This window comes from Scatophagus argus, chromosome 20 (genome assembly GCF_020382885.2).
Source record: "Scatophagus argus isolate fScaArg1 chromosome 20, fScaArg1.pri, whole genome shotgun sequence".
Taxonomy (NCBI): Eukaryota; Metazoa; Chordata; class Actinopteri; family Scatophagidae; genus Scatophagus; species Scatophagus argus.
The window spans coordinates 16,161,561-16,188,522 of NC_058512.1; the positions used below are offsets into that span (position 1 = coordinate 16,161,561).

General features: G+C 41.7%; 1 protein-coding gene across 3 annotated transcripts; it reads right to left on the bottom strand.

Moving 5' to 3' along the window:
- Positions 1–598: 598 nt before the first annotated feature.
- ehmt1b (euchromatic histone-lysine N-methyltransferase 1b) lies at positions 599–25,103 on the bottom strand. 3 transcript variants are annotated; one of them, XM_046374771.1, is made up of 26 exons: positions 25,026–25,103; positions 15,832–15,922; positions 15,220–15,743; positions 13,512–13,731; positions 13,206–13,354; positions 12,907–13,065; positions 12,468–12,575; positions 12,236–12,338; positions 11,787–11,924; positions 10,304–10,581; positions 9,526–9,758; positions 9,165–9,380; positions 8,975–9,057; positions 8,696–8,802; positions 8,424–8,546; positions 8,156–8,257; positions 6,590–6,694; positions 6,345–6,499; positions 6,009–6,176; positions 5,594–5,738; positions 5,411–5,488; positions 5,062–5,177; positions 4,491–4,577; positions 2,824–2,902; positions 2,465–2,640; positions 599–1,999 (listed from the first exon to the last, which is right to left on the bottom strand). In XM_046374771.1, exons 1-26 carry the CDS (start codon positions 25,044–25,046, stop codon positions 1,810–1,812), a joined length of 3,954 nt encoding a protein of 1,317 aa, XP_046230727.1. In that variant the 5' UTR covers positions 25,047–25,103; the 3' UTR covers positions 599–1,809. The 3 variants fall into 3 exon arrangements, with proteins under 3 accessions (XP_046230727.1, XP_046230726.1, XP_046230724.1); XM_046374770.1 differs by lacking the exon at positions 25,026–25,103 and adding an exon at positions 19,253–19,370 and having other exon boundaries at positions 12,468–12,539; XM_046374768.1 differs by lacking the exon at positions 25,026–25,103 and adding an exon at positions 19,253–19,370.
- Between the last annotated feature and the right edge of the window lie 1,859 nt (positions 25,104–26,962).

Here is a 26,962-nt window from a genome sequence, read left to right on the forward strand (position 1 = left end):
TCCCTTGTATATAAAGAACTCTCAATATTACTACATAAATATAGCACGCTTATAACTTGCTTTGGCTGTTGATACTGGAGTATGTTTTAGTCCTAAAACTTGTGTCATTTTCAACTGAACCAGAAAACATGAATTTGGCCTGTAACAGAGTAATTGTAATTCCTGTTTTATAACTTATCCCACCACTGTAGGTGGGAATGTGCAGCTCTTCAGCAGCTCTCTAAAAATCACAAACAGGAGGCTTTGAAAAGTCTAAACTCATTAAAGCAAACCGAGTGTGGGAAGTGTCAGCAGCTCAGATGCCACAGCTGCTCAAACATTTCAGCGGCGGGCCCTGGGCCCCGTCTGTCAAAACCGAGCTGCTGCTCGGTTCGTGCAGGGTCAAACTGACTGCAGGCTTCAGTTTGAAGATCTTCCAGCAACGTGTTTGTGGCTGTTGAGACAGGGAACTAAAAAGCATTCTCTCCCCCGACCTGAAGAAAATATGCAAATTGACAGAGGTGCACAAAGAGATATTTTACAACAGCATTTTTAGGCAGCACTGTAGCAAATAGGCCCGTCTCCCGAGAGAAACTGCAACAAGTGGAGCATATCAGAATAAATGCAATAGTAGTAAATTTATTGAAAAACATACAACCAATTAGATGGATGGTTCACGATCCAGAAATATGTAACAGAACGTTATGGAAGTGCATTTTTATAACCTTTTTTTCATTTATACCTTTCAAGACTTTGCACAACAGTCACTGCTTTACTAACAACATTTAAAAAGACGGGTTGGCTTCTGTCGGCAAAATCATGAAACAAAATTAAAAACAGCCTAACTACAGTAACTACGATTAGAAAACTGGAGTTAAAATTAAACATAAAAAACTTAAAACATTCTCTTATTTTACAAACTATGTTCACTTCGGTAATAAAAAAAAAAGAAAACAAAAGTAAAAACCTTTGTCAGCACCATTTTCTCCTTTGTTTTTTATCTCAATTTTGATTTAATCAATTCTACAACAACTCTGACACATTAAGATCGCCTTGAGCATGCGTAATAAAAACATCATCCAATTTAGTCAGACTAGAAACACCTCGTTTTAGAGGAATGGTACAGCGTCTTTGTGTCAGATCTAAAAAGTCCAATTCTTCGCACCATTTCTTTGTCTTTCATATCATTTCAGTGAATTCATTCACAAACTATGGTGGCAAATGTTGGACATGTCTGTTCAAACACTGTAACAAAGCATGAAGTGACACAAAGAAGTGGCAACATAATTCAATATTTATCAGCTAATCTTGCTGGAATGGTTGATGATAAATGACCACAGAGGTCAAACAAGTTAAACCCAGCTGTAAGCTGAGGTTGTCTTTGCAAAAGACAACGATGCCCTCATCCCCAACCCCCAGAATTCTTGGATTATGACTCTTGAAGAGCCATTTAACAATATCAACAAGTCTTAAGAAAAAACAACAACAAAAAGAAAAAGCGCAGTTGTCCTTCCCAGTAAAGTTATATATGAAATGTAATTGTCCCTGTGACCTTTGCTGTGCGTACTGTCGCTGCCCCCTGCTGTTCACCCTGTTACACGAGCTAGAGTGAAGGGGCGGTGAGTTCTTCCAGGATTCACTTGTGCATTTGCTTATGTGTGACATTTTACAGGTTCTCACGAAGTTTGATGGTCCGTGGTTTGAGTTTGAGAAGTGGGGATATAGTACAAGTAGAGGTTCTCTGATGAAAGTTCAGGAGACGATGGAGACCGGCGTCCTTATGTGTGCGTCTCTCGTGTGCACGTAGCGAAGCTTAGTGTGAGGATGGTTTTAGGAAGGACTGGAGGGACTGTTGGAAGAGCTGGTGTCGGGTGACGCGCTGGGCTGCTGCTGGTCCTCCGGAGTGCTGTCCGCCTGCAGCGACGCCATGGCTGCCGACGAGTACTTGCACTTGGAAGAGCCGCATTCGCAGCTGAACAGCTTGCTTTTGACTTCCCAGAAGTGGTCGCCGTAGTCAAATCTGAGAGAATGCAAATGATTTTAGAAAAAATACAGCAGAATCATCAGAATCTGACACCCAGGATTTAAAAATCCTTTTTCAACTCAATGTTTTCACCTACAGTTATATGGAATCTACAAAATATGCCTGAATTTCACAAAATATCACTTAAAGGTCTTTAATTATTCTTCTTCCTTATTAGTCTTGATAGAAATTCAAGTATTATAGTACACACACGTGACATCATAAAAGCACTGCAGTCATGTTGCATCCTAGTGAATGAAACCGAGCTTACTTCATCACTAAGGTATCATAAGGATACGTGTCAGCCAGTGAGCATGTTAGGTCAAACAATGAATACCAATCAGCAATTCATCATCACATTTAACTCTCAAATATCAATACCAATACCAGACTGAAGTACCTGTTGGCGTCCATACATCACACAGGGACTCTCAACAGCATCATGTCTTCAGTTGGTCTTACCCGAGTTCCTCTCCAGCCCTGATGTTTTCACTGGCAAAGAAGGCGATGTGTGGGAAACGAAGGTCCTGGTGGGTTGTGAACACTCGACAGGCAAACAGGTTGGGCTCGCACATGTGATTGAGGAAGCGGCTGACGTTTCCATAGAAACGGGCATCGATGCAGTACAGATCTTGTGGCTGCGAAGGAAGAGAAATGAAAGAGTGAAACTAAAAAAAAAAAAAAAACTAAAATGCAAGTGCACAGCTGAGAGGAGGATTCAGCATGGGCAGAAATCTCAAAGCAAAGAAAGCGTGGAGTGAATGTAACAAGAGCAGGATGTTAAATAGAAAATTCACAGAGTTCTGTTGTTCATACTTTACCTTATCGTCCAGGCTGAACAGGTAAGCGTCGTTCTGCCTCATCTCTGCTTCTGCCTCAGAGATGATCTCACCTACGTACCTGTTCAAAGGCAGGTGAGCCGTCAGGAGCTGTAGACGTCGCTAAACCGTTTTAATACTGAATTACAAGGTTTTACCCAAGGAGACTACAGTTCTGTGATACTGAGCCTCAAAAATGTAACCTCCCTGCCGGTAAACCTGTGATGCATTTTCAGATATTTTACAATTATTATACCATTTTTAATTAAATAAATAACACCACACACACACGTATTACTCAACACTGAAACAACATGAGTGAGCAGGTGACTCAATTTTAATACAAGATATTTTATTATCAAATTCAGTTTATCAATTGATTAGTCAATCTGAGCAATTCTAACGGAAGCAATTATGACGTGTATACGTGTAATGAATGTGTTAGAAGAAACAAGCAAGCAACAGTGAGAAACACTACACATGTACGACATCACCACCGTTGTTCCTTAAACACACCTCAAAATGAAATGTCATTCTTTCTTCAGAATAACTGGGTTTGCTTTAAAGCTCGACACACAGACACAGACCGGCTACACAAATAAAAAGCCAAGAAATTAAAATAGCACACAACACTAGACTGGTAATCCTCTGCTGTCTGACGTGTGCCATCAGCACAACTGTAGATGTTAAGTTAAATGCTTTAAATGCGTATTTAAAACTATGCACTGCACGGGGGGGAAAAACAAAACATAGATTTTCTATTTTTGTTTGTTGACTTTTGTAGTTTTGTAGTTTCTTGACATAGTATGTTTATTGCTCTGCACCCAAATACCAAAGCAAATTCCTTGTACATAAACTTCGCAATGATCCTTAATCTGAAATATGGATTAATTAACAGAATCCTCTCCATGCACCATTTCCCTCTGTTTGAGTGATAGTTGCAAAAAAAAAAAAAAAAAAAAAACCTACAGTAAACAGCTGTTTAAGAAAATTAAAAAAAAATTAAACGGGATATTACTGAGCTGGTTTAAAAGATTCACATCTTCAGTAGGAACCAATGGACTTGAGGCTGAGGTTGAGTGCTGCAGACAGAGCAGCAAGTCAGCAAGCACTGACTGTTGTGTCTGTCGTGTGTGTTGTGTGTGTTTTTGTGTGTGTGTGTGTGTGTGTGTGGTAAAAAAAAAATGTAAAAATCTGAGTAACACCAGTCTTATCATATGCTGTACTTTATATTTTTTAAAATTTTTTTTTGTGTGTGTTAGCCAACATGTTTTTGAACTGGCACACTGAACCCTAAATGTTACCATAAAAAAAACAAAACAGTTGGAAACAGTCTGAATACAGCAGCAGTATAGTGACTGACACCTCAGAAAACACCTCAGTGAGATAACATGACTGTCTGTCTGCTGCGCTCGCACTCTGAGCTGCTACCATCTGGCAGGAGATACACACTATGTCTATGAGAGTAGCAGCTTTTTAAATGTTGGGGGGGGGGGGGTGGGGCAGGCAGTGACACATCATGCCTCTTCTAAATACTTAAAAAAATAAATACAATTTGAAATAACTGCTGACAGAGATGCAAGCCACGGCTGCTTTGATTGTGGTCTGAGGCTACAAACATATATATATGTATATATAGATATATATATATATTTGTTAGTGGGACTTACTCGCATACGTAGGTCCCCTGTGGTATGTCCTGCAGTGCACGGACACCCCAACCCTTCTTACTGGTCCTGAAGAGCTGAAGCTTGGTCCTGAAAGATCCACAACATCTTTACAATACAGTCTGACATCCCTGACTGAAGCAGATATTCACCGTTCCACAGCATGTAGTGCAGCACATCAAATCAAAACTGCAATCAATTATGCAATCAGCTCACAGCCTAAATTGCAACAAGACATTTGGATAGAGCTGCCTCGTGCAGCTCTACCACCACAAAGCTGCTGCTGACGTCGGTTTTCTGCCGCATGTCAGTTCTGTCTGTCTTACAGATAAAAACAGAAATCACTTTATAGAAGGGAAAGAAACCTTTCTGTCGATTACAGATGCTCTATTTTCTAACAACGCTCTGCTTCAGATAGTTAAATGGTAAATGAACTGTCATTACAAAGCCCCTTTTCTAGTCTGACCCACCACCGACCGGGATCGAACCACTGACCTTTGGACCGCCCGCTCTACGCCCTGAGTTCAGTTGGATGAAGTTTATTTGGGTGCGCGCTGAGATAAAGTTTGTGTACCTGAGTCCGTTTTGCACTACGCGGTTCTTGCAGGTCCTCCAACAGGAGCATGCATGGTTACACTCAAAGATGAGCGGAGGCTCCTCACGGCAGAATTCAGGTAGAAGACGACCCCTCTACATATGACAAAAATATATGCATGTCGATAAAGAAACAAATAAAAAACACACAGATACACACACACACACAGATCATTATTAAGCACTGTGGTGTATATGGACACCCTGGTCATATGGTTGCTCTTGTGCAGTTTCTCATGGTTTGAGACTCCTTCATTCAAACTTTGCATGAGTGTCCACATACTTTCTCTGTGGCCGTGTCGTCCGTCTGTGCAGACATATGTCCTCACCTTGTCGTACCAGCAGCGCAGACTGAGCTGTCCACACATGCAGATACTTGACGAACAGTCTTCCTTACAAACACAGTACTGTTGGACCGGGGGATAAAGAGTAAGAATATTGTTCACTTCACAATGCCAGAAAGAATCTTTTTATTTCCTTTGAAATGCCTGATGAAATGGTTTCTAACTGACCTGCAGGTGTGTTATGTTCCTGTCGATGTTCATGGGGGAGGTGACACAGTTTTCCGAGATGTATTTGTAGCCATCTGGGAACGGTTCACTGTCAACAGCGTTGACACAGGGAATGGGAACTCTCTCCTGCCCCAGAGCTATGTCCCTGTAAACAGAGCAGATGCTGATGAGGGGCTGTCAATGTTTTCAAAGTCAAGAATGCGGAGATTCTGGCCAATAAAATGCCTGGCTTAAGACAGCAGTGTTTTCAATCAGATAAACCTTTGACTAACAGATGTGTTATTCAACCTGGTCTTCCTGGATAGTATTTTACCTTTCCAGATATATCCATTACCACATGCCAACACAGCTCCTTGCACCTTTTATTTTTAAACACTGACATTTTTGAGAGGTCACCATGAGTCATCATTTCAACCTGTGAAGGAGTTTTTGCTCTGCAGTGGTCCTGAGGTTCTTGGCATCCCTCTCCCTCTTGTTGGCCTGCAGGGCCGCCCAGGCCTTTGAATTGTGGCTGCAGCAGTCTGGAGGAGTTTCTCCCTCGCGGTTCTTCAGAAAAACATCTGCTCCTCGAGTCAGGAAAAGCCTGAGGAGACCAAGTTTTACTGATCATTAACGGCAAACCATTTCTGAACAACCTTTTAAGTTGCCCTTTTGAATCAAGCCTTCTGTTTTTCACTGCAGTTTAAAAAGTTATTTAACATTGTCCAGGAGTGACGTCTTTTTTTCCCCCTTCCTGGAGGCAGTAACTCACGTGACGCAGTCCAGACGATTCTCCCGGGCAGCGATGTGTAGAGGAGAATCTCCGTGGATGTTGACCGCCTGCAGATCACAGTGGGCATTCAGGAGCAGCTCGGCGATGTCCACACTGCCCGAGAACGCTGCCCAGTGAAGGCAGATGTTCTCTTCCTAGAAAACAAAAAACATAAAGCAACAATTATACAACGTTTCATGTTTTTGCAGAGTGCGTCAAACCCAGAGTGGACAGACTTAGCCAACCTTGTCCCTGACGCTGATGTCGGCTCCTTTGGACAGAAGCAGCTTCACCTGGTCCACGTGTTTGTACTCCGTCGCCCAGATCATTGCTGTCCAACCTCCATCATCCTAATGAAAAATTATACTTTCAAACTCAGCAAACTGATCTCTGATCAGCTGGGTAAAGCCGAGGCATCGTAAAAGGAATGACACATTCCACAAACGCCTTGAAAGAAAAGACTGTTTTCACACAGTCCTAAATATTCAAATATGACGCATAACTGTTACCCACGGGAGAGAGGTGTCATTACATCACAGAGGTCTAATGGCTGCCTTCTTGCAGCAAGGGCAGACATTTCAAACAAAGACACATGAGACGCATTGCAGCTCTTTCTCTCCCACAGCTGTCTGGTTTAGTGGCATCAAGGTGTATTTGAAGGACGATACAGAACATTTAAATACTCTTTCAACTTTGGAAGTCATTAAGTGCTTCAGGAAGCTCTTCACTCAAATGAACTTTTATTTGTCTGTTACGTCTGTTTTTTGATGGCATGTAGTAACATCTGGATTAAAGAGAAGGTGTACCTGACTTTCACCTAAGATTATCTCTCATAGGATCATGGGAGGAGTTGTTTTCAATGTTAAAACTACCACCATTGCCAATGAAAATTTATCTGATGTGACTCAGGCTGAAAGATAATGTTTAAAAGTTTTATTCACACATGTTTACTCACATTCATGACTTCCTTCCTCATTCTCTGACTCTCACTAGGAAGTTTTAGTGACAATAACCAAATGAAAAGCAAATGCTGAGCTGTTTTATGTGTTTTAATGTGAAAATATACATGTATATTTAAACCCAAATTGGATTTATAGAACATAGTATTCTATTTTTGCCAAATCTCAGTCTATTTGTTGTGTGTATTTGTTATACATCACACTCTATATGGAAAAAAGTATTGGGACAGACCTCTTTCTCACTGAATTCAGGTGTTTCATGCACCTAGCCCTGCAGTCTCCATTTACAAACATTTGTGAAAGCAACAGGCCATTCTGAAGAGCTCAATGAATTCACAGTATCACTGTGGTAGGATGCCACCTTTGCAATCAGTCAGTTTGTGATTTCATCCCAGCTAGATATTTCACAGTCAACCGCGGTATTGTTGGAAAGTGGAAGCATTTAGAGACAGCAGCAACTCAGTTACAGTCATAGAGTCATAGAGCAGGGTCTGAGGTAAAAGTCGCTAATGCTCTATTGATTCCATACTTCCACTGGCATCAATATCAGTAGAAAAACTGTGCAGTGGGAGCTTCATGGAATGGGCTTCATTGTTCTTGGCGTAGACTGTCATTAACTCCACCGACACCCTGGGAAATCTTTTTCAGTGTGTTTAGCTGCATTTATTTTAGTTACGTGCATGATGTTTTGTGGAAGTGAAGTCTAAAAGGTATTTGAAGATGTGTCTTTACCTGGCATACAGGATTGATAACTGGTGCAAAACTGAATGACAAACACTGTTGAAATTCTTCAACACCTGAACTGACTGAGAGAATCAAATACTGAAACGACAATGTGGAGACTGTACTGACCTGGCAGTCTATGTTGATCAATCCCGTGGACAGGAGATACTCAACAACCTTGTAATGACCAGACTTTGCCGCTAGGTGGAGACATGTGAAGCCTTCAACATCCTGAGAGTCAAAGAACACACAGTTTAGCCTCTTAAATAACATAAGGTCTTCCCAGTTTCTTTTACCAGGCAAAGAGAAATACAGATAAAAGCTGCCAAAAAATTAAAAAGGTCAAATCACATTCTGATTTTCTCATCAATATGGCCGGCTGATTAAACTCCATTACCTTGTGCGTAGCACTGGCTCCAGCTCTCAGCAGGTACAAGACCGTCTCCATGTGGTTGTTCTCACAGGCCTCCATCAGTGGCGTTCTGTGATCTTCGTCACATGTGTCCAAGTTTGCACCGGCCTAACGAGGCGAATATCAGCCAATGTCAAATCTGTCAAAGTCCTGGAGTCCATTTTAAGCACGTAATGAAGGTTCGACAGCAGCCTGGTTCATTACCACAGCAGTGACTGCAGGGCACAACCCAGAGATGAGCAATAAGAGAGGCTTACTTGTACGAGCATGTGGCAGATGTCTTTGTGTCCTCCCTCAGCTGCAGCGTGAAGTGGAGTGCGTTTGTTCTGAGATTCCATCTTAAAATTTGGGTCGATGCCGTCCACTGGAAGGAAAATGAAGAAGGAAACTTTTTCATTAAAAAAAACAAAAAACATTTGGACAGAAACAGAAGCTGGATGAATATAAAAAAAAACCCCACAAGATGAAAAAAAAAAAAAAAAACGAAAAAAGCAAACAATAGGATTGATGAGACACAGAAAGGGTGTCTTTCATACCCAACATCTGCAGGACTTTCTTGAGTTCTCCTTGTTTGGCTGAGAGGTAAAGTTGTTTGGGGTGAAAACGCAGCTTCTTGGGCCTGATCAAAATGCACAAGAATAAAAATTACAGCAATTGTCTTTTAAGTTTGTCTCAAATGCTTTTAGTCATTCAGATAAACACTGACACTCTGGTACCAGAGCTTACTTCTCTGTGTCCAGAGCTACCAGGATGCTCTCCAGAGTCTCTCTAGGTGCTCCCTGAGGGACCGTAGGAGGCTCTGTTGTTCCCATTCTGGCCTGCAGCATTGCAGTCCTGGACGACCCAGGAACAGCAGAGGCGTCGAGACCGTGTGCAGAACGAATGGGCAACGAGCTGTCGGCCCTGCCGCTGACTTCAGCCCCCACAGCCAATCGAGAAGAGCTGGAAAGCAAAAGGAGAAAAAATGTTTTAGTTGTGCGGTGCATGAATGACTTTTCTTTGGGGTTCAGCAGAATGTGTCTAAACAGAGGACACTTGTCTAAAAGTCATTCCTGTCCATATTCTGACAACGCCGTTGGTAGTTTACCTGCCAGTGGTGGTGTCAGCTCGGCCCTCGGGGACCCCGGCCATAGCAGGACCGTGTGCGAGCGCGGGGGGCACGGTGGAGGTGGTATCGGCCTTGGCGATGGTGACCTCCTTGGCCTTGCTGGCCTCCTCTCCACAGTGAGGACAGAAGCTTTGACCTTTCAGCACCGAGGCACAAGCACGATGGAAACGGTGAGAGATGTTGATATCTGGTTGGCACTCCATGAAGGTCCCCTGGACGATGAAAAAGGACAAGCAAAAAAAAAATAATTGTCCTCGCTGATTAGATTTATGCAAGAAAGCAGATTAGTGTGAGAAGACAGTTTAGGCCATGAAATCAGAAAGAAACCATGGAATGAGAGAGGGATGACGGGCAAACAGTTTTGAGATCTGATTCAAACTGTGGAATCACAATGATATCACACAATGCCTCCAAGGTGAGAATACATGTTAATTATGTATACTGTCTTGGGATCCACTCTAAGAAATTTCACTAAAACTGTAATTTGCTTCCTAACAAAAATTTTATTATCTTGATTTCCTGGTCCAGAAGAGGAGTTTTAATCCTATTTGGCTCTGATTCATTTTTCACCATGAAACTTGAGATTTGTTGAAATTTGTGTTCAGTGTGAATTTCAACCACAACAGGAAATGTAGAACAATGTATTGTATGAATTGTTCTACACTCTGCAGACCCCAGTTAATCCACATCTATTCCAGTGAGACACGATCAAACCGGAGCTAAAGACCCGAAACTGATCGAGTGACTGTGTACTCACGGCCCTGCAGAAGAAGCCACAGCCGGGGCAGCACTGGTGCTTCACCATGCCATTGCGGTGGTCCTCACACAGAACCAGCAGCTGAACGGAGTTGGAGGGACGCATCATTTCATGTTTCAGTATGGCACCCTGGCAGCGAGTCAGCTGTCCATCCACGCTCTCCGTGGCCATGCACTTCCTGTCTGCCAGGATGAGAATCTCTCGACTCTTGGGCGTCTCCATGCGGCAGCTGCACAAAGGAAGCTCCTGAGCCTCCTCGATGGCTGACCCCAAAGGTTCTGCAAGGAAACCAAAGACCGGCTTAGTACATTTATCTTAACATTGGGGGTGAAAAAACGTGTCAATATTACTTGTATTGCAGTATTATGCTTATGTCTATCAATTTTTAATTAATAATTTCATGCAAAGATTTGTAACAGTGGTTTGTTTTGTGTTGTGTTTAAATCTCTGACGGTTAGATAGCAGCGCTGTCTTCCACTCCAGCGTAACATCAGCTAAGACAGGAAGAAGTCAGCACGTAACACAAAGTAGTCATGCCTATGAAACCATATATTGCTTTGCAGTACTGCAATATTTCACATTATATTGAACTGTAATCCCTGTATTGTAATTTATAACATAACGCCAGATTCTCCCAATACACAGTTAGTTTGTTTGGTTTTTTATTTATGGTCACTGTTTTCCCCACTGTGTTGTCAGACACCTTTAGAAATATCACTGGTGTGTTGTAATCCACCCTCCCACCCACCCCCACACTGACTTAGAGGAAAATCAATGTCATCTTCAAGATGGCCTCAAGGTTCATTTTTTGTAATTAAATATCACACACCTTTTATTTTTTAAAGTCAGGCAATTATTGGTGGGAATTTGCATTTAATTTGTACCACATAAACATTGAATTCTTTAACATATTCTTTTTTGCAGACATTTATTTTCTGCCTGGCAATACAGATGAGATGTAATCAGATTACATCCCACTTTAACTTTGAATAAGGATTACTCACAATATAAATTGTACTTGATAATGTTTTCCAAGTTGCTTTGCATCACCTCAAAATATAAAAGTAACAACCAAAGCTAATATAAATAAATTCTGTTTTTGATTTTCAAACTCCAAGTGGTTTTATTTGAAGATGCCAGTCACCAACACTGTGCAGTCAATTGTGCTGCTGCTACACTCCTGTCCATGAATCTGTTCTGGAGTCACAATGAAACTTAAATCAAAAACAAACACACCAGGACTATTTCATTTGGCTATTAACCAAAACGTTTGTCATCATAATAATTTCCGAAAAGCTATCGTCACATGCAAGTTTCGGCCTGGTTTCAAAGCTCTGAGTTTAAGTCATTTAAATAGGTCTGGTGTCAAGTTAAGAAAAGCATCTGAAGGTAAGACTCAAATGAGAGACTATGGCAGATAAAACACATGGGATGGATTATTATGTACAAGTATAATGAGTTTCTTCAATCCTTTTAATCTCACCTTTGTTCTGTGAGGGAGCTGCCAGCTCCTGGGGCTTATTGAGGTTGACAGACTCATGTGAGGGAATCTGTGTGTACTCTTTCCCATTGCCCGCTTGGGTAGGAGCTGAAGCCTGAGGCTGATCCGTGACCTCAGGTTCTGAGCAGAACAACAGGACAGTGTTTATTATCAAATCCATGTAAGCTGCAAAGAGAAAGTAAACTGAAAATATGAGGGCTTATGTGTGTCAACTTTGAAAAAGCAGTTTAGAGCTCATTCGCAGAGAACATTTAACAGAGATTTTTTTTAGTGCATCTAAACAATAAAACCTCATGTACTTATGGGGTGCAGGAAGGATTTAAACTGAAAACATTAATAGGAAAAAGTCTGAAGTGTGACTTTTCTTTTTTTCTTCCTCCTGATGGACCACAGGTGCATGACTATACAGGTGTCGAGTGTGACAGGATCACCTTTGGCCTTTATCCTCCTCTTTCGTTTTCTGGACGGTCGGAGCCACGCGCTGTCTGCTTTTGTTTTCTTTTTCAACCTCTTCTTCAGACTGGACTCTGTGCTCTGAGGCAAACAGACACAGCAATGAACTCAAAAACAGAAAGAAAGTCATTTAAAATAATAGGAGAAAAAAAGTCACATATACCACGACTGTGCTCTGCAGTTAGGTTGAGTAAGGATGGTGGCTCTTACCAAATCGGACTCTGTGCCCTCCTCCTCTCCCTCTTCTTCTCCAGACTCTTCAGACTCCTGCTCCTCTCCCACCTCCACCGGCAACAGAAAACTGACTTCATCACCAGCCTTTAATACATGTCAAAACAGGCTTCACTCTAACACATTAGAGTCACACAGTGATCTTTGGAAGGAAATTCAGCTGTTGGCTCTAACATTCTAGGCAGGTCTGAATGGACTGAATGGTTGCACCTGACATGTTGGTGACACTGATAACTTTTTAAGATACCAATTAATCACTGACTGATTCATCGCTCTCTGCGATGTTGCCCGACTTTTACTCAGAGACTGAAAAGCTCCGTCTACTTTCTGCATACTCAAAAGTCCTCTAAGTTCTGCATCAATGTCAGGATAACGTGGAGAAGAAGAATAAAAAATATAAAGTGTTTCATGTCCCAACCTGAGAGATGGGCTCTGATGCTACTTCCCGGATAGCACAGATAGCAGGTTCTTCTGCTGGCTGCTGTCGGTCCTCTTCCTCAGACTCCGCCTCCTCCGACTCCTCCTCCTCGGATGCATTTTCCACCTTCTCCCCATTTATGTTTGCTTCCTCTTTAATCTGACAAGAAAGGTATAGAGGTGATCATAGAGATGCCAAAATATTTCTGATGTATTCAACAATATCTCAGAGACTCAATGTTGTTAAAAACTTAAAAATGACAAACGCATTAAATTAAAAAAAATGTTATAAGTGCACACCTGTGGACTCTTGGCAGACCGTTGTAATTCCTTAAACATTTCCAGAACAGTTTTCTGCTTAAGGACTTTGGTTTTCTTCTTGGGAACCAGACTGTACGTTCCCATCCTCCTCTTCTTCTTACGGGATGACAACCCTCCTGAGTAAGAGCCTACAGCACGAGAGGACAACACACACATTTACAGAAACACTCTCAACAGAGGTGACGCTCTGTTCTAAACCACTGAATACTTTTCTGCGCAACCCCAAAACAAAGTTTTTCTACTGCAGGTGAGTTTTTTGCTTGTGTTACTGGAGTCTGTCTGGACCTAAATGGAGTTTGGCTGGAGCTGGAGGTGCAGCAGGTGGCGGAGGCGCTGGTGAAGCTGATGAGGCCGTTTGTGCTGGAGCTGGCGTAACCGGCGGACTCTGAGGTAGGTGGTTCTGAGCGGAGGCCTGCTGCAAGGATTTCTCAGCTTCAGGTGCAACATGAGTCTCCGTTTTCTCCATTTTGGCACTCTTTGCTTCTCTTAATTCCCTGTTAAGAAGCTGGAAGTGACAAGAGCAAACACCAAGAGAAGTCATGCTTACATTCTGTTATCAGGCATATTTTTGTTTGTCAAAACCAATTCACACCACAAAACACCCACATGAACTTCTTTTAAAGAGGGAAAGACTTTTTTATTTTATTTTTTACATTTGATGCTTCTATTGAGGTTGTGGAATGAGGTTAAATCAACACCAAGCATCAAGCGAATACCAAATATGATGGTTTTTGTAAGGACTAAAGTAATTTACCATCACAGTCTTAGGCCCAAGTCACAGCAATGATGCAACTCCTTTAAAAAACAGAGCAGGGTGTAATGTGTGTGCTTGGCCAGTGTGTGGCTGAACAAGAGAGAGCAAGTGGCAAGTCACTGCCAGTGATTCGTTCCCGGCGATTTAATGTACAGCATACAGCACATCCAAAAGAGCCATTAACATGGGGTTTTAGTGAGGTTTTCAGGCAGTTACGAGGTTGAAAGTCCAGTTCTTCATGCTCTGAGGACAGTGGCAGTGAATGGAGTAGAGCAGGAGGAACAGAGTAAGCAGTAAGTTGTCAGTTTAGCAGTACATGTACAGCGCAGCTTACAGTTCGTAAGTAAATAAAGGCTGTGGCTTCTCATGACGAACACGAAGTTCCTGTGTGTTGTTTCCCTAATGCTGGGAAGTCCTGAAGCTAACAGAAAAGCAAACATCTCATCTGATCCCTGACTACGCTCTGGAAATTGAACGAAAGGGAAAGCTAACAGCCGAAACAGATTTTTGATATTGTGGTTATGCAAATATAATGCATGACGCCGTTAGATTGCCGCTAGACTGGCAAACTTAAGCCCAGTTATGATCACAGGTTTACGCCTCTTTGCGTGCAGTGAAAATATTTTTGAAAGGCAAACCACCAATAAATATGGATTACAGCAGAACATTTTAGTTTTTTAGTTAGATAAAAACATGTTGTCCAAGTTAATATTTCCAAGAAAAGTCAAAAAACAAAAGTTATCCATGCAATGCACCAAAAGTGCTTCATGTGCCAAGAGCCACCTTCACTACAAGGACTTCAACAATGTGTGCTTCTGATTTAGGGCTGTTTCTCAGGACCATGAAGAAATTGTTTTTCAAAATTTGGTGTGGAAGAACCCGCCTGGCCTGCAGAACACTGACCTAAACCCAATCCACCAACCAGCAACTGTGAGCTAAACCTTAATACACAATCAGTTCTGGATTTCACTGACGTTAAAGATTGTCTAAAGTCCTCCCAGAAGAGTGGAGGTTGTTGCAGCACCACTGATGGTTTGGAATGACACATTCATTAATGCATGATGTGCATGTGTCCCTAAATTTTGTTCAAACGTCCACATACACTTGTTATTTAATATATACTGACTTGATTATGATATTATTTATCTTATGATAACATTTTTAACCTCCACCCTCACAGAAGAAGAAAAGGAGTTAGAAAGCACTACTGAGCTGCTGATAATACACCTGATTGCCTACCTTTTGGGCTGGACTCACAGCAGGTCTCGACATGGTCTTTCGTGCTCTGTGTATCGTGATGGTCGTTGGAGGCGGCGCAGGAGGCGGCTCTGTGCCATTTTTAGTGTCTGCTGTCCGTTGTCCCAAAGTAGTCCCTGTGCTGGGGTCAGTCCTTAGTGCACCTAAACTCTGTGCACACCCAGACGCTGAGGCAGGGAGGGGTTTGGCCGAGGGTCCCCCTGCTGGTGAGCCCGAAGGCAACCAGTTAGTCCTCTGAGGGGAAACCCCCAAACCTGACATTGCTGCAGAGCCGCTTTCCTGCTGCTGCTTAGTGAGAATGAATCCATTACTTCCAGTAACTGAACCGTGTGGTGGCTCCGAGTCTGACGTGCCATTTTCGTTTACCAACAGTAAAGTCTTGTTGTTTCCTGTTACAAAGCCGTGCGCCGGGCTCTTGTGCCTCGTGTCGTCACATTCAGTGCCGTTTAGCATTGCCTCTGCTGCAGGGGAAGAGGCCAGTCTGGCTGCTACCTCTTTGTCTCCATCTATGGAAGAAAAGAAAAAAAAAGGAAATAAGTAAACAGGTCATACATTTTTGAAATTGAGTGCTTTTAAGTTTAATTTGACCAATACCTGGCCTCTCCTCTCCGTTGCCTTCTGCGCTGAGTTCCTCTTTCTTTGTGGAGGCACCCTTATCCAAGCTGCCCTTGGTTAGACCAGCCAACTGTTGAAAAAAGAAAACCTGATTTATTTTCATTGTCTGTAAATCTGTAGATATATTTTTAATTAATCAACTAATCTGAATATAGTTGAAAGTGGCCAATGCCCAAGTCCAGAGTACCACCAAGTGCTTCTTCTGTCTGACCAGCATTTCAAAGCCAAAGATACTGCATGCAATGTCAGTGAAAAACAGTTACTTGAGTTATTTTAAAAGCTGATCAACAGAAAGCTAATCATCAACAACTGTCATAATTGATTAATTGTTTAGGTCTTTTATAAAACAAAAAAAAAAGATTTGTAGCTTTTGTCTGTTTTTTGTCTTGAATTTCCCTCAGGATCAATAAAGTATCTATCCATCTATCTATCATCTATCTATTTAATATCACTGGAAACTGAAAATCTAGGGGTTTCAGAGCAGTGATCTGCCAAAGCCAGACATTTAAAGACTAAATGATCAACTGACAGAAAAGTTGAAAAGCTGACGAATTCTCGCAGCTCTAAATGGTATTAAACTTGAGAAAAGCAGCAGTTGATTCCTTTTCTATTGACTGGCTAACCAACTCATTTCTGATGAGTAAAAAAAGGCCAGGACCAAGCATGAGTAACAGTGCTATATAAAAACCTCTTCCTTTGTGCTTTTCAATAATGTGAATTGTCGCACTCAAAGGCTACGCAGTAAGCCATGAAAATGACAGCAACCCTGATGCTCTCTCTTTGTCTGTCTTCTCACTGTCTATGCCATAGCTGTCGAGTTTGGCCGGAGCTTCAGATGAAATCTCCACCACCCACAGACCGTCTCTGCGCCTCACAGGAGGAAGCAGTGGAAGAAGGAACATCAGGAAATGCAAGCCTGTGTCAACCTTGAGCTCACCCTGGGAAAATGGGCCCAAAGGAAACACGAGAGGTCCCAAGACAAAAAAAACATCATGACACTCTTCGATTCTTCGATCAATTTGACCTTGAGGAGCAGCAAGCTTTGCACTCTCTTTGACTTTATGTGAGGCTCATACCAAGCAGGATAATGTTAGCTGTGCAGACAGATGGTGCTGACTGGAGCTGGGGGTCATATCTAGAGAGTAAAGACAGGTACTCCAAGCCGAAACAAAAGACCTGCAAGAGGCAGAAACCACTGAGAGCTTCATTTTAACAAACTAATGCAATCAGTTACGTTCTCCTCTACAAGGGCTCTGACAATCAAATCCTCACTTTAACAGACAGTCATGTTTCCTGAAACCTGCAGATAACCTGAGACCCCAACTAAATGAGACATCAGGAAGGATTTCCAAATTCATCCTCAAAACACCCGAGTCCCTGAGCCGAACGTGAACCTTGTCAAAAGGCAACAAGGTCAGGCCCAGACCCGGACTGTGAGCACAATGACTGAGGGGGTTTCCCAAAGAACATCAAGGCTGGGACAATCCTCTGTGGTGTATGATCTCAAGGAATCCAGTGAGCACATGTGAGGGTGAGGAGAAGAAGTCTCCTTCACTTCCCTATTTTTTTTTGTCATGGATTGAGGAAAGCCAGTTACAAAAAGAACACCAGCGTCACCCCTCCCCCTAGTGGTGGAAAGTGGAACATACACAGTGGAAACTGAAAAGAGAACGGGGGAGGGGAGGCAGAGAAGGCTGTCTGCAGATCTCCGCCATTTCGCAACCAGATTGTTTACTGACACAACGTGGCCATTGCAGCGCTTTTCCACTAGATGGGGAACATAGGGGTCTGGAGGCTGGTGGATAGGGATATGGAGACTGCTGAGAGAAGGTCCAAATGTGAAACCAAGGTTATGACTGCTGTTCAGGAACCTTAAGAAGCACATAAAAAAAGGAAAGAGAGAATACACCAAAGTATGAGCCATTGCTATGAAAATATGACACCAGTTGTTCAGAGTTCACGTTCCAGCTGGGACCTCATTTTGAAACTTAAACTAAGCTATTAAAAATATAGGTATACATCGAATACTTCTAAGGCTATAAATATTCTAGTGCATCAACCATTCAAGGCATCGATGTTTACAAATCTACTGCCAGAGGCCTGAAAACAAGGAAGAGCTACCCAAACACAAAGCACACACATAACACTCTCAGCTGTTACACTGTCAATGACAAGCACAAAGTGCCAACAGCCAATGAGATAAAACAGCATCTAAAGCAGCATCTACCTGTGAAGCTTCCTCTATGGGCTGTGGGCTGTTTGACCAAAGAGTGACTTTCTCCATCTCAGAGCATTTTGTTTAAATCATTTTTAAAGGCCTAAAGAGGTGAAACTATAGAATAAAAGCAAGAAAAAAAGCAAAGACTGCAGAAAAATCAGACAAATGCTTGATTTTGCACAGCAAAAATCGGCACAATGGCCTAAAAATCTGACCCGATGCAATCGCAACAAACCCAGTGTGCATTTGACTTCTGACTCTCCATTATAAACGAAGGCAAAATGCTCCCAGAAAAATAGTTCAGTAAACATTTGAGGCTGCTTTGGATAAAATCTAAAATACATTCCAGTAATAGGCCAGTAATTTACCTGTCCAGTGTACTGCAAAGTGACATGATCAAGACATGCAAGGTCTGACTCTAAGCCAGATAGCTGCTCAGAAGATCAAATCCTGCAGCCTGTAAACATGGACGCTCACGCTGCAGCCTCGCATGCATCCTCTGGATTGATGAACAGTCACTGCAGTCTTATGTTCCAGTATGTTCCTGATCATAGCCTAGGCTGCACTATACATCCAGTTTCCAGGGACCTCATTACTGTCTGACCATGAGGGATGCATACAGGAGGGTCTAAAGCAAAAGGTGTGACAAAAGTGGGATGGTTCTGAGATGTAAAAAAAAAAAAAAGAAAAGAAAAAAAAATACTCTTAGGGTAGCCTCCAGATCTTCAGGAGGTCAGAACGTGATCTTCATGTATCGAGTCACATCATGTTTCCCCTGCTGTGACTGCTCTAAATACAGCTGTTGTACTAATCCATGAGGAGCTCCCTTCCAACAACAGGATCCAACACAGCCCATGCAAATCTCTCTTTGATGACAACAGCACTGCTACCACAGAAATGAGAAACAAAAATTAAAAAAAAAAAACATCGCTGCATGAGATTAAGTACTTGATTTCAGGAATCAAGAACAATCAGCAGCTAGTGTCTGGAAAAGCGCATCTTACAAACCGAAAAATCATCTTACAGAGAAGACAGCAAGAGCTCAAACCAGTTGATTGTAACTTTACTAAAAAGAACTGAGAAGCAAGAGTGCATCTCCTCAGACCATTCAAAGCCAACCAAGGGTGAGGAGTACAAAGCTAACATGTCTTTTTCCTTGTGTGGCTCCAGGAAGCATCATACCTGCTTTCTTCTCATGGCCTCCATTGAGAAGAAGAAGGCGTCAGAGAGGGAGTGTGAAGAAGAGTGTGTGTGTGTATGTGTGTGTGTATGTGTGTCTGTGAGAGAGAGAGAGAGAGAGAGAGAGAGGGGGAGGGAGGGAGGACAGAGAGAGAGCGAGAATGTGTCGAACAGATTGTTCCTCTTTTCCTTTTCTTTCCCCGCATGCACATTCACCTCATCAGTCATGTGACCTGGTGGCTCCCTCTGTCGGTCCTCCTCTTCAGAGGGTCTCCACAGAGCATGCTCAGTCAGTTCCAACTGTAATACCACTCCAGTTCTTTAAACTGGAAGACCTCATTGCCACTGGACCTGACTCACCTTACAAATGCTCTATATTCAGTATGAAATACATTTTAAAATCTTGAAAACACATATACTAATATGGTTTTTGTCTCACACTTTATGTCTGGGTTTTGAAAAATTAGCTAGAATCACTTACTCATTTCCTTTTTAAAGTGTCAAATGTTTTCAAATGCGGACATCAGGCCACATTCGTACCTCTCAACGGGGGGGGGGGGGGTTGTTTTTTGTTTTTGTTTTTTTGTTGGCCTACACTGAGCCGCAGGCCAGTGAAGACAGCAAAACACAATGCTGCCAAGCCATGCAACAGATATTACATCACTGAGAGTGAGCTGCCATTTCACAGTATTTTCACAAGCAACCACAGAAGGACCAGAACAATCACACACAAGTTTTATGCCGTGCTCAGAGCAAACCGAATGAATAGAAACACAACTTACCATAATGTTAAAGGTTTTCTAATGTTGTCAGGTCTTTGCACTTCACGTGAGGCCTTTGGTAAACATGCAAGTTTATTTTCACCTTGATTCTTAATCAAGACTACAACTATATTTCTCATTCAATAATCTATCAACTTGCTTTGTCTTTCAAACTGTCCACTACCCAATGACAAAACAATAACCTACAATCACAATAGTAGAGGCTTGTCATTTCACACACAAAACTTATTCTTTCTTGTGGTAATTTATCAGGCATGTGAGAATTCAGATGTTGCTGGCTTCTGTTGTTTCACAAGTGAATGATGACAACCTCGTTCTGACAAAACAGGGTCAGGTCTGTCAACTTTAGGAACTCAACATACAAATAAGGAGTGAAATAGGTTCTCTCAAACCATGGCAGAGCCAACATTTAGAGCATGATTTAACATAGTTACTGATGAGCTAGGCACACAAAGGGAGGCTTCCCATAAGCAAAGAGTACTTTTTTTTTAAAAAAAGGATCTTATTGTTGACCAACAATGACAAAACCTCATCCTGGATACAATAAAGCTTGCAAACCTATAATATGATATGAATGAATATGATATGAACAAAACAAATGTTTGTTCCCATTTGAGCCTCTATCAGGACTCAAAGTTAATGTCTACTGTAGCAAAGTTGATGTGCATCCTGTTTCTACAGATTTAAACTCGAACAATGAAGAGACAGACCAGATGTCTTAATTTATGGCAACAGAGCCAAAATGCTGAAGCAAAGCAGATGAAGGCCTTGTTTGCAGCCATGCCAGCAGCCCTGCACCTCGTTTAGCCTCACTAGTAGCATAGCTCTATGGCAATATCACTCTATCTGTCGGTCCTCCATTTTGGTCCAGCCTGAAATATCACAACTACTGAATAGAATGCCATGCCATTTTGCTTTGCATTACTTGCCCCCAGGATGAAGCCTACTGGGCTTGGTGATTCGCTGCTTTTCTGCTGTCCTGGCCTTTCTCAGTGGGGGTGTTCAGATAATTGGGTAGAAGCAATATTTTGGCCACGTGGCCCAACACAGTGTATCGTTGCCACAACTGACCTTTACTACTGCAAGGGCTGCATTTGAAAACCGTGGGCTGAACCGTGAACACTGAAAAAAAATGAATAGCATCATGCTTTTAATATTTATGTTATTGATTTGGTTAACTACTCTGCTGAGTCATCACATTAGAGTGGGACTGGAGGTGTTGATGCCACATTTCTTGCAATGAATTTGCAGCCCAAAAGCAACTACTCACAAGACTTTCGCAAAATCTGGTACAGATGTTCACGGTCCTTTCATGTTTAGGGTTATGATGAACACTTTCGACCTTTAATATTCTTTGCCAAAGCTCTCAACCATACAGATGCTTAAGAGCTTTTGAAAGGTGACTTTGACTCAAGTACAGTTTTTGGTATTTGTTGGTTACAGGTCACTTCCCTAACTTGGGACGTCCCAAATTATCATTATTACCCTTTTTTTCACTCCAATCTGAGTTAATATTGATTATCCACCAGTATTTATGTCACTGTATCGGACAGCTGTCGTCTACTAAATCTGATACGCTAAATTTGCAGTTAATAGGCAAAAATAAGGCGATACAAAATGTATCACAACACGGGGCTATGACTCAATATATTGTGATATACTGCAGTACTGCAAGGTGATAAATTGTTTCACAGGCCTGTGTTCTTTGTGTTTGCGCTAGCGATAGGTGCTTACTTCTTCCTGTCTCAGCTGATGCTGTTACGTTGGAGAGGAAGAATGAAACGTCCAAAGATAGATTACAACACTGCTATCTAACTGCTGGGGGTATAAACACGGCACAAAATGAACCACTACCACATCTTTGCATGTTAAATATTAATTACAAACAGTGTTTTTGAGAATCAGTACAGTATCAAGTGTATCGATGTTTCCTGACACCCCAATTGTTGACCAAATAGCTTACTGAAATTTCTGGTTCTGAACTATAGCAGACATGCTAAAATTATCGATGCTTAACTGAGAAAATGTGATACCTGAAACTGACAGGATACAGTCATTTTACTAAAATGACTAAAACAACTTGTCACTATTAGAGTTGTTGGTAGAGAAGCACAATTAAATTTTTTTTCAGTTCCGATCTGATTCTGATACTTAGTTGCATATCTTCCACTATCACAGTTCTTCCTCTTTGCAATTGCATGAACTCCACTTCACTTTGAGGATAGGCAACTGGAATATGCAGGACCTCAATCACATGCCAAGCTATGACAACTAAACAAACAACAGCACAAGTAAAGCATTATTTTCTCAGTCAGACTGACAAACAGGGCAGAGGATCTGATCACATTAGGATAATATAGGATGAATGAGCATGACATGTGTCATTAAAATAACTGCAGGTCAAATCCAAGGTGTTTTCCCCACTGGTGGGAATGTCTACATACCGTTGAAATGATGACATGATAAAGCAAATCATATCAATCAGAACTGATGCAGGGCTCTGGGCATGTCTTCTACATGCCTATATTTTTTTGCAATTGCCACAAAATATTTGGGATATTTTTTTTGTTTATTACACACAGCCATGTGGCAGTATTATCACACTCCAACAATCCTATGGAGATACTAGAGAGAACGTAACATTAGCTGGGTGATAACTGTCACAAGACCAATAACAGCCATTTCACTTCAACAATGGGTTCAACTACAGGAGCCCAAAGCTCTGCCTGGCATTCCACTGAACCTCTTCTACTTCTGTGTCTCCTGTCCACACAAACTGAATGCTTAATGAAACTTATACACACACAGCGTACACCAAGTGACCAGGAAACTGAAAACACCTGTGTGTTGTAATGACAAGCTATAGAGGCCCTGTAGTCGAAACTACCTTACCTCAAGCTGAAATCTATATCTTTTTACTTAAATATGAGAATTACTGGTGTGGTAGATTGTATCATCTGCATGGTGGAATGCCGTCAAAACATTAAGTCTAGTGCTGAACATGGCACTGAACATTTATTGTGAAAGGACTTGCTGTTAATCTACTAACTCTACTGATCAGCCTCTGGGTAGCTAACTGCTATCTGTCTGGACAATGCAAATGACATCTGGTCAAACTAGGGCGGTCACACAGGAAGTAACCTATCTTCCACTTTCTCTGCAATTTCAAGCAACGAAATCAGTAACACAACCGTAATAGCCAGCACAGATTTCAACTTTTGTCACAGAAAGCATAGTCTGGATGTAAAAATGAACATTGTGTCTCCATTCCCTACCACTTAACAAAAACAAAGCCAGATATCCCCGCACTGCCATCGCTAGTGATGTTATTTGGAGTTTGTGAAGTGGTAAACAGGTGATGAAGACCCAATATCGAGCTCCTGCACCTATACATGCCCATCGTGAGTGGCCGTATGGGTGTCAAATTCATCTGATGTGTACTTTGTTTTATTTAGTTTGAAGGGGGAGGGGATTATGACAAATATTACAGCCAGACACCAGGGGGCGATAAAAGATGTTTTGGGTTCAGTTTTGGAGAACTGACATGTCGTCCATCTTTTTACAGTCAAAGGTAAAGAATGAAAAGTGATGATGGTCATTTCAGGCACCTGGTTTTGAGAATCACAAGTGTTATGTTTATCAAATGCCACTTTCACTGTTTTAAACACAATGAAAATCAATCCACCCCCATTTTTGGGAGAGAGGAAATGTAATCATCATCAACATATCAACAGATAAAACCAAAACTCTCCAAAATGAATAAATGTGTGTGTGTGTGGTTGGGGAGGGGGTCAAATTAAAAAGGTGAACTGACCTTTAGAGATCACCCATTGCACCTGTGTCTCAAATCTAGCAACATATCACAGAAGACAAAGTTATGAGTGCAAACGGAAGTAGCTGCATGGCTGAATGCCCCACACCTTTCCTAGCTACACTTCAAAATACTCTCAGCTCTGCTGAGACAGATGTCTCCACGCTGTTCGAGCGACCTCTGCCGAACAACGCTGGATCCTATCTCTCACCAAAAGAAAAAGAAACAAAGACTCAATATGTAATACATTTGTGCACTTCTTTGCCATTGCAACAAAGCGACTAGTTAAATCAATCCATCTTTACTGTTGAAACGTTAATTACACAACAATGCAACTTGTTACAGCCAGCACTCGACTGGTTAATACCGATTGAAAGCCGTGACAACGGATAACTGCGGATAGCTAACAAAGACGAGCCTGCACCACGAGAACAATTCCTTCTAAAAGTTTGATGTGAAAAAATAACGATCATTCAAAGAGCATCAAAGCCGGTTTAAGGGCTGGCGCCATATGTTTACAGTGGGAGGTTGTATCAAGCACGACCAATGTTGCCTTCATTTGCCTGCATCGATGATCATGTAGCAAACAGATTTCACAGCATAAACGAAAATAACACTATGGGCCGACCATTTGGTCTTATTGTTCCAAATAACACAGGCTAGCCTTTGTCATTTAAGAAGATGTTAACCTCGAGAAGCTGTTTTTGTGTGGATTTGATAAAGTGTGCACAGTCTGCTAGCAGCTAGCTAAACATCAGTGTATAAATTAGCTAACAGTAAGCCGGTTAAAGACAATACGGCTAAAACCATGAATAATATCGGCACACATATCTATCCGCAGTTTATTTTGAACCGCTAAAGCTGGATAGAAGCAGGACAGTGACGAGAGCCTGGACCATGTATGTCCACACTCCGGAGCAAAGCCCACGACGCGCCCGGACAGATCATTCAGGTTCCGGGGCGCAGCATCTTCCTGCACATTCAATTGCCCTCCGGTCCAGCACAAAAGCAAGAGACTCTAGACTGGCAGCGGGCAATTTACGACAAAACAACACGTCGACATCGCCAATTCGCCCGTTTTTAAGGGCATTTCTAGCTGCCGGAACAGAACACCTTTTTCTAAGGGCCGGAAAACAGTGTGAGAGTAAAACGAGCTCAGCGTAGATAGGGCTTACACACTCACCTCGGGTCCAACCGAAGCCATGGTGCCTGGACGTAAACTCCGCCCACTCAGGATTACGTCACATTTATTGATTTGCAAGCAGCGTAATAACCACACCTGGGAGATTATCAATGATATTTTTAATATTATTATTATGGATTTATTATATTAATATCGATTGTATCGAAAATAGATTTCAATATCTCTTAGACGTTAAGATAACAGAGCGGTTGACTATGTGATAACACAAAGTAATTCAACGAGAATTACCTAAAATTCAAAACAGACAATCCAGTGATAACTTTAGCTCTGAAATGTGTGTGTGTGTGTGTGTGTATTTTCCTTCAATAACTTTGGTAATTAAAGTCATAAAATGGGACAATATTGTTGTGATCAGAACATAAAATACTTTTATATACACAATTCAGCCACAACTACAAAATATTAAGCAGGTGGTCTTTATTTTGTCGCTGATCGATATCAACTACATGACCAAGAGTAAATAGACACCTGAAAATGATTTTTCAAGATTTTTGGAAACCTTGCTGCAGAGATTTTGTCCCATTTCCTCACAAAACGACCACTCACATTGAGCAATAGCATTGAGGCCAGGGCTCTGTGCAAGACAGTCAAGTTCTCCCACACCATACTGGGAAAACCAGTTCTGTATGGACCTGCATGGCATGACAATGCATGGTCACACTGTCATGTTGAAACGGGGTAAAATCCTGCCAAAAGTGTTATCACAAAGCTGGAGGCACATTATCTTCTAAAATATCGCTGTATGCTGCAGTGAGATTTTCCTTCATTGGAACGAAGAGACTAAAAATATGAAAAGTAATCAGACCAAATAGACAGATCATTTTCATCACTGATAAACTGAAAAAGATACATATTCCAGAAACTTGAATCACATCTGCCCTGTAAAGACCTGGAGAAATGAAGGGACAATTATCCAAACACATCAAGGGGAAGGAAAGACAAGCATGCAGCTTTTGTCTTTTAAGACATTGAGGACAAGTGGATGAAGAACCTAGCAAAGCAGAGAAGGATGTCTTTGTCAAGGGGCTAGCGATAACACCACAAACGTCACCAGTAGTAGACTTTATCAAAGCTACAGAACCAGATGTCAGAAACAAACGCTCTCCATTCTTCACAATCTATGAAAGGAAGACAATGACTCAACAAAGAAAAGACCAAAACATCATTTGCTTATTGGCTGATTGAGGGAGATACACAGCCCCGCTATCAGCTGACTACAATGCCAAAATGACCACATTACTTTACACATTACTAACAGACTGCCTACAACAGCTGGAGGAGGATACAGACACTGATCACTCCCTTGTTATAGCACCGTCTTTATGCTGGGTAAGACGCCCACAGAATACACAAGATGTGTACTTAGCAATGTCAACATACAACAAGCACCTAGAAACTATTTAGCTCTTTTTGTCACACTCCACACCACATTCAAAACTCCAAGAGCTTTGCTAGTGAGGTTCAAGAGGTAAAAGTGTATCTGATGATTAATATTATCTCACTCTTCAAATGCGTATCAACTAGTGGAGACTGAAAATGAAGCCTACAGGAACTGGACAACAATGTGAACAACAGAAAAAACTTCAGCCCAGACATGATCTCTGCTTAATTACTGTCTATTTTAAGTACGACTGACCTCTGGAGGCGGGTGATACTGCAAAACTGAGTTGGATTGTGGTCTAATACCAAATAATAGGGGGGGCAGGATCATTGCTATCATTAAACACGAAACTTAAAAAAAGTAAATAACAAAAGTTCATAACAAATAATAATAATATACCAAATTATGTGAACTTTATGTGAACAACAAAGGTGGTGACTGCATGCATGCACAAACCAATGTTGTTGTGGCCAGGATGTGATCTAACATGTGAGGAATTCATTTTTTTTTAAATTCATTTTCTCCCACTGTGGCT

Excerpts from the sequence above, each read along its gene's own strand:
- ehmt1b (XM_046374768.1), bottom strand. The coding sequence starts at position 19,276 with ATGGAGGCCATGAGAAGAAAGCAG. Across the intron at positions 13,355-13,511 it reads TCCAGCCAAACTCCATTTAG|GCTCTTACTCAGGAGGGTTG; the intron begins GTCCAGACAGAC and ends CTCGTGCTGTAG. Across the intron at positions 5,489-5,593 it reads GGAACATAACACACCTGCAG|TACTGTGTTTGTAAGGAAGA; the intron begins GTCAGTTAGAAA and ends CCGGTCCAACAG.